Consider the following 8,148-nt stretch of genomic DNA (forward strand, 5'->3'; position numbering starts at 1 on the left):
ATATATATATATATATATATATATATAAGCATTTGTTCTGCATTGGCGTCGCAATGTCTAAATCCGTATATATTTATGCCAGCCAATCAGCTGGTCACGTGACTAAGTTGGCGATTTTCTGTACTAGAGGTTTTCTACTTTCCAGATGGAGTTAAAGTGCAATATACAATCTGTACTTTTCAGCCGCACTGCTGAACTGGTGCAATAAGTTAAAGTGAGAAAACATATACTTATCTCACTTTAACTTATTGCACCAGTTCAGCTGAAAAGAACAGACCAATGATTAACCAATGGGACTGACCGAAATGGTTGCACTTCTTACTTTATTTAAAATTTATTCGTGTTGTTTGTTCTTTTGATACCTTTATGAGTCTTCTTCAATAAACTATTAGTCATAAGCAAGTAATTTAACCAATCACAGTCTACTATTTTCAAAAATAATGGAAACAATGGATCAGACGCATATTGATTTTATCAAATAATGTTACTCAACAGCGAATCAGAAGTCCTCTTATTCTATCATAGAGATATATAATACGTTATTGAAAGAATTGACGAACACCTGCTTTACCGTTCGTTTAAAAAAATAAGTACCAAATTCTATAAGAAATATTGAATCGATTTTTTTTTATTTGCACAAATTTTATAAATCCATCAGATTTTTCTTTAGCAAATATTCTATACATTTTCAGTACTGGAATACATTATTTTGTAAAATGTGACAAAAAAACCTTTGAATGATATAAAAATTTCCTAGCGTTAACAATTTTAAGACAATTTCTTAGATTGTTACGTGTTCCTAATTATTTCGTTTTGGATTTAGATGCTGTAAATTATGTGATACAGCTAATCCAGATGTAGTAATATGAAAAGTGTTACTGATTCTAGATATTTAGTTTCGAACATCACATACATGTGAACGCTGGCGTGGTCGTAGTAATATATACTAAGAACTAGATGAAATTATGATTATAGAACTTGGTTGAAGTTGCATAATTCTATATCATTGTTTTTCCAAAGTATATATCATCGTCGTAATATTTTTCATTGAAAATGTTACCTCTCGAGTGATTAAAAATCTATATTAATAAGTTAAAATCTTTATTTTTCTTTAGCAAAAAATAATTAGCGATTGGTAACGCAATATCTAAAAAGGCTGCCTCCGTCCACAAGACCGAAGCAATTAAGTTTCACCAGCAACTGTGGATGTTATATGGTCCATCGTGCGTGCTAACTGATTGCCAAAAGCATCGAAAACGTATTTTGATCAAACGATATCAGCAACCGTACTCATATTTATATATGATCTCTACTTGTAGAAAAGATATGATTATATATGATCTCTACTTGTAGAAAAGATAAATATATGTGAAGAAATATGAAAGAAGAGTAGCACGACCATGTCAATAAACATCTATATATACATAAAATCGATAATTCTAATAATTCAAAACTTTGCGAGCAGAATACTGACATTTTCAACAAAATTTATGTATTAATTACACGGAATTATAAATATTTTTACATAATGAAAACCACGCGAAAATGGATTGGTGCATTGCTTAATGATAAACAAATATAATGGATTGTCTGTGCTGTGACAAAAACGATAAAATATATTGCACAAAACATATACAATGCAATCCAATTTATTTTCGCAATTCACGTACGCAACATTTATAATTCTATATAAATATACGTAAATTTTGTAGACAAATTTCAATATTTTACCGATAAAGTTTTTTTAATATGGTATCTCCTTGAGTATATAAAGAAATATAAATTTACTAAAACGTATATTTAAGATTTGAGCACTGCTAAGGCTTCTGTATATTTCAAGCCTTCTAAGATGTAAGCTAAATTTTCCACCGATGCATCCTCATCCTCCTCCGCCCATATCTCAAGCATACTCTTGCACTGTTCGTACGGTGTTGATTTACTTTGGAAGAAAGCAATCTAAAATGCATATTGCACGCTCAAATTTTATTGTTATGAACAACGTCACATTTCTACGAAGAGGAAATTGTGCTTACCTCATCGTTGGTATAACCAAATTTTGTCGCCAGCTTCTTCCAATCGTTTTTCAGACTCTCTGATAATTTCGCTACCATTTCCGGTGTGACTTTATTTAATTTTCTAGTTTTCGTGTCAACGTTCTCGGAATCAACTTGTTCACTTTCTTGCTTGAGGACATCCTCGTTGAATTCCTGATCGTTGGATTCTGGCGGTGGTGTTTCCTCAGTTTCCAATTTCATATCGGACTGCGTTTGCTATAAAACATCGTCAATGATAAATAAATAAATTCAAGTTAGACATATTCATAGAAAGACAACGAGTAACCAGATATCCACCGGACGATCTTTGGCAATTTTTTTTATCATCGTCTCAAGATACTCGGGCAATTTGTTTATGGGATAATTGCCATGAACGAAGAAATGCGGGCTTCGTCTCGCCAACAATCTCAGAGCTCTCCAACCAAAATTTCCGTCATTCACCTTCCTGTATAAGCATAATGTCATCAATGAGAGAGATATCACTATAGATTTACACAAAAACAGAGAAAAGAACGGCGCTTACTTATATTTATCATCGACCATCGCGGCAGGATCTAACTCCACTATGGCATCCTCAAAATATGTTTCCAGAGAAGGAAGGAAATCTCTGTCCTTAGATTTGCAAGCTTCCAGATTGTCAGGACACAGATTCCACAATTTCGTAAGTTCTGGACTATCGAAAAGTAACATAAATCTAAATTGTATACTCTAATATTTTAAGTTTTCGTAATGTGGGGGAATGCTTGAGTTGACTTTCAAGTTGATGTCAAGTCTTGTAGATTTATTTCCGACGTTTCATGAACATTCCAATTCATTTCCTCAAAACATCAGATTCTTCTTTTCCCTAAAGAAGCGAACTGAGTTGTTTGTGAAGCAAATTCATGAAGAATGCAGCACTAACTCGGAAGCCAGATCAAGCAAGTTGTACACTCATTTCTCAGTATCAAGTATCATCTACTTCAGAGCACTGAGGCAACTTACTTTCCCATGTGATATTTGCCAACTGCTTGCGCGTCCCTGATAACGTCCCCGATTCTTCGTTTTGGTCTCTTTGGCTTCCGCGGCTCCTCGTCAGCGCCAATGTCCAACGCTGGTCTCTTAAACGGTGGACAACCCTCATTCTTCCACGCGTTCCAATGCTCCTCACGTTTCAGGATATTTTTTACTGTCTCTGCGAACGCCGGTCCGTCGGGTGGTGTCTCGGTTAGTAGAGCGTACACTTGATCTGTGGTAGCTTTCACCCATTCCACTTGATCCGGCTTAAGCTCGTGCGTCTCACTTAAAAGAGACAAACATCATAGTGACTCGGTAACATACATGTCATCGTACATCTAATTTAAGGAAAGCAGACCTTGTCTCATAGCCACTGGCAAGGAAGCTTTGAAAAACAAACATCGTTTTATGACTATTCAGAGGCATTTCACTAATTCATTCACGAGCAATTTGCTAACTCGGTATGTGTGTATGTGTGTATGTGAAGAAAGGAACTTGTGAATCTTTTCATACGTGGTATTTATCATGTTGCATTAGTATTGGGAATACTTACGCCTTGAATTTTACAGTGCTATTCAGATACTGGAATAGAATGAGAAACTGCAGCAATACATATCGCCTGAAGTTGGAATCAGACAGCTGCAATTCCAGCAATTTCTGATTAGTCAAGTATTTGGCAAAGTAGTGAGTTTCCTTGTGAGAGCCTTCCATTGAAGAATCCATTTTTATGCATGTTGTTGGATAACTACGTTGCTCTTCCAATTTAAAAGATGAAAATGCTGATAGCACATTAGATGCATGCTGTAAAAAATATATGCTTATAGTAGCTTATATAACTTATATAATACCTTATATAGCTAAATAATTATGTGGTAAAGTTTTATATAAACATAATAAGTTGGTATAAATTATTTGTCATTTTTCTATTAAATTTTCTTAGAAAGTTCGGGTATTGAAAGACAAATAGCAAATCTTTGTACGTTTTAAAAAAAAGACTAAGTCAATATTCATTTTATTTTTATAAATCATAAATGATAATTTTAAACAGTTTATAATAATTGTCAAAGAGACAGGCTTCCACGCCGATTTACCTGAAACTTCGAAATATTGTGTATTTTATTGCGCAAAAAACGAATATGAAAATTAAAATCGTCCTTCTTGAGTAAAACAAAAGTTATAAGATGCTAAGAAATAATAATTGTGACGTTTTTGAGAAAAGCATAGTTGGATTTTTAACCAGTATTATAAAGTCAATGTACAGATTTTGCAATAAACATGAGGGATCTGAATCATATATTGCAATTCTACTAAAAATTTAATGCTGTTACAATTACTTACACAGTTAACACTGTTAACAATGGTTAAAGCATAACATTAAGAAAATAAATAACATTTAAAATAAGATAACACCTCCTTTTAAGTTCTCAGCTAAACTAAAGAAAATTCACACAGGGAAGCAGTCAATAAACCATCCTGATAAGGCATTAAAACAATTTGGTCCTAACAGGATGATCTCACCATGAAAATATTGATTTTAACATTGCGGTATTAGCATACTTCTGCAAAGGCTTACCAAACATAAAAATAATATTAATTTTTAGGGAAAATGTATAAGGAACCATTGTCATGTGTCTCTAAAACTGTTACTAATAGGACATTTTGCTTGCTATATTTGAATTTAATAAGTAAAAATTAGAATTGGTCTTTTATCTGTGGCATAACATGGCTAATAGACAATATTATTATTTGAAGTTGAATAATTTCAGTTTTCAATCTTATTTGACAAACTTGACATAATTTTTGCATCAATCTAATATTTACTTGGTCACAGAGAGAAATTACTTACAGCTGAAAAGACCTTCCAGTGCATCTTATTGTAGCACTGATTTGGATTTCTAAAGAAGTCTTGCAGTGCCCAAAACTTTCTGTACAAGTTATAATCAATTGGTATTTTATTTTCCAACTTATCGTCATCCTTGTTGATCTGTTCCAATTCGTCTCCCTCAGCCTTCTCAGATCCAAATTCTGTGTAATTCTCAAGATTAAACTCACTAACAATGTTCAGACCAGATCTTTCAGAAAAGGGAAAGAACTTGGCAAGGAACAATAAGATTCTGCCGCAAAATACTGTCTGTTGAGAACGTGATAGTTTTCTCAACAGATCGTTGCACATTCTCAACAAATTATTTTTGCAGGCACTGAAAAATAGATCTTCCTTCCATACGGAGACATTGTTCTCAACAAAGGTAAACAACTGCACACATCTGTCCAGAGTCATTGAATCAAAAATATCACCAAGCAACATTACCGGCATACTTGCCGTTGCTAAGTCCTTTCTGCATAGTTCTATGCAAAACGTAATGTATAACTCAAGGGAATGCACATTGCCGGAGGAGTTCTCCGTTAACACTATCAAGAGAGTGTCTCTCAGTGCTTGATCAATCGCCGCTTTTCTGTCTCCGTCGTTCGCACAACGATCGACGCATTTCTTTTGAAACGACAAAACGTCCGAAAGCTTAAAATATTGTTGCAGATAGACCTAAAATGAGGCAAAATGTTTTATAAATACGTCAACTTAAAGAGGTTAACTTCAAAAGCCGGCAGTTTCACACGCCATATCGCTCCTTTTAAACGCTGTACTCACACTATAGTCTTTCCTCAGTACTTCGAACATCGTCATGATGATCTTTTTAATCTCACCACCATGGACTTGTGTTAATTTTACCAAAAATAAGCGTGATTATATATAAATCTGAACTTATCACTAATGCCTAATTTATAAACTCCCTCAGACATATGTAATACTACTATATGGATAGAAGAGATATTTTCCTATAAGTAAGAGTGAACCACATTGAAGGATAAAAGATAGGCGGTTATTGGCTCTATAGAAGAGAGTGGGGAAGTGTTTTATGATCGCAATGCGCAAGCGTGGTGACAAAATGTAAACAGATTTATTAAAGAAACTGAGTAATTGATAATTAATAAGAAAAATAAATATGGAAAGTGTCTATAATAGTCTATAATTTATATAATTTATATAAAAATATAATATATGTACTGTTATTGCGCACAGACTATGGTGGAGGAGCAAATGTCACGCATGCGCTTTAGACAGACAGAACACTGATATTGGCTGCGTTCAGCAAAGAAAGCTGCTTTGCAACTGTTGTAAAATTCGTGAATCTGATTAGTACATACTCTTGGATTCAACCAAAATTAAGAGCATGCTCCAATTAGATTCACGAATTTTATAACAGTTACAAAGCAGCTTTCTCTGCTGAACGCAGCCATTGAACAGATATTGGCTGCGTTCAGCAAAGAAAGCTGCTTTGCAACTGTTGTAAAATTCGTGAATCTGATTAGTACATACTCTTGGATTCAACCAAAATTAAGAGCATGCTCCAATTAGATTCACGAATTTTATAACAGTTACAAAGCAGCTTTCTCTGCTGAACGCAGCCATTGAACAGATAAAAACAGACGAGCATTGGGTGCGTTCCAAAATTCAACTTTGGTTACCATAGTTCTATATTTCATGTTATACTATAGAAGATGGTAACCAAGGTTGAATTTTGGAACGCATCCCAGGTGGGACGCTAAGCAGACTATAGATGAAGCTTGTCACTTTTTAGCACCTTATAACTTTTGTTTTATTTAAAAAGTGAACGATTTTAACTTTTATATTCTTGTTTTGCACAATAAAATATTCAATATTTCAAAGTTTCAGGCAAATTGGTAAGGAAGCCCGTCTCCTTGACATTTACTAAAAATAGTGATAGTTCAATATTCGAATAAATTTTTCAGTTTGATTTTTTATATTGTAAAAGATTATTAGCATTTAAAAATTCAATATATATATTTTAAAGAGAGTACTTTTAGTTTTCTATTCATTCTTTAATCAACATCGAAATATTAAACACTGACTGGTTTGTCTTTTGTAGACAATAAAAGCTAAATGGATATTTCTGCCTCAATATTGAATAATTCAGTGGAAAAAATTACATCGCAATCTGCAAGCATGTATGTTTAAGAGAAAGAACAACACTTTCTAATGTGTGTTGTAAATTTTATTCATCTATAATGTTTTATTCATGTGGAGTACACAGTTTAAAAAACTTCATCAAAAAATTTTACATTAAACTTATTTTGACTTATGTTTATGTAGCATTGTAAAGAATGATTGAACTTTGTATTTGATAAAATATCTGAAAATTAGATATGTTAAATTATAAAATGCTTCTTGAACTATTTTATTTTATTTTTGTCAAAATTACAGCTTGTTGAATTTTATTTTTTTGTGACTGAGAAAAATAATCCTTTAATTTTATAGCTGCACTTATTTCTTTTTACTTTATTATATTACTATTTTTGTTTTAATATTAAGATTATTTTCTTCAATTTTAAATAATGAGTAAACTATATAATGTTAATAAACTCCATGTTTAGTGTAATTGTGTGAATACTTGCTTAGGACCTAGACATGATGCAATAATGAATTAATATTATTATTTTCAATATAAGTTCAATATAATTTATATTTTCAATACAACTTCACAATTAATTTGCGAAGTAGAATCTCTATAATGATAATTGCAATAATGTTATACAAGACATTCTACATTTTTAATATTTTATTAAAATATACATTTCGTTCAGAATACAAAAGGAAAAGATATTATATACACTTGTTTCCTGAAGATTTTGCGCAATAATGGCGATAGTAACAGATATAATATTTGCTACAATAATAATACACCCGCAGCAATAAACAGTATTGGTAATTTTACAAATATAAAAAATTGATGAATCCAATTAATGATAATCTTACAAATTCCAGTTTGCAGCTGCTAAAAAAAAGCTTAATTAAAAAAAAGAAAAGTACATATATTTTTCTTCCGTCGCCGTTGCAAGATTTTTTCTTCGCATTAATTAATCGCGTATAATTAAATAAAACTTAAGCAGAACAAAAAAAATCAGTAAAAATTAAGTGATACATTAACGTCAACTGATCGATGTTGAAGAAACAGCGATTATATATATATATATATATATATATATATATATATATATATATATATATATATATATATATATATAT

At 32.0% G+C, this 8,148-nt stretch overlaps 1 protein-coding gene across 2 annotated transcripts; it reads right to left on the bottom strand.

Annotated features, from left to right (window-relative positions):
- Window positions 1-612: 612 nt before the first annotated feature.
- On the bottom strand, window positions 613-5,910 carry LOC116852630 (THO complex subunit 1). 2 transcript variants are annotated; one of them, XM_032833174.1, is made up of 9 exons: window positions 5,692-5,910; window positions 4,894-5,586; window positions 3,601-3,848; window positions 3,406-3,432; window positions 3,036-3,332; window positions 2,578-2,727; window positions 2,352-2,499; window positions 2,034-2,270; window positions 613-1,956 (listed from the first exon to the last, which is right to left on the bottom strand). In XM_032833174.1, exons 1-9 carry the CDS (start codon window positions 5,725-5,727, stop codon window positions 1,801-1,803), a joined length of 1,992 nt encoding a protein of 663 aa, XP_032689065.1. In that variant the 5' UTR covers window positions 5,728-5,910; the 3' UTR covers window positions 613-1,800. The 2 variants fall into 2 exon arrangements, with proteins under 2 accessions (XP_032689065.1, XP_032689066.1); XM_032833175.1 differs by lacking the exon at window positions 3,406-3,432 and having other exon boundaries at window positions 5,692-5,909.
- Window positions 5,911-8,148: the final 2,238 nt, after the last annotated feature.

Source organism: Odontomachus brunneus, unplaced genomic scaffold, assembly GCF_010583005.1.
Source record: "Odontomachus brunneus isolate Ranch 3 - 2012 unplaced genomic scaffold, Obru_v1 Obru_scaffold_242, whole genome shotgun sequence".
Taxonomy (NCBI): Eukaryota; Metazoa; Arthropoda; class Insecta; order Hymenoptera; family Formicidae; genus Odontomachus; species Odontomachus brunneus.

Bases quoted from the DNA above. Each gene is read 5' to 3' on its own strand.
- LOC116852630 (XM_032833174.1), bottom strand. From the start codon at position 5,727: ATGACGATGTTCGAAGTACTGAGGAAAGACTATAGT. The intron at 3,333-3,405 runs GTCTGCTTTCCT...GTCTCTTTTAAG, and splicing joins GCCAGTGGCTATGAGACAAG to TGAGACGCACGAGCTTAAGC. The intron at 2,728-3,035 runs GTAAGTTGCCTC...ACTTTTCGATAG, and splicing joins GGCAAATATCACATGGGAAA to TCCAGAACTTACGAAATTGT.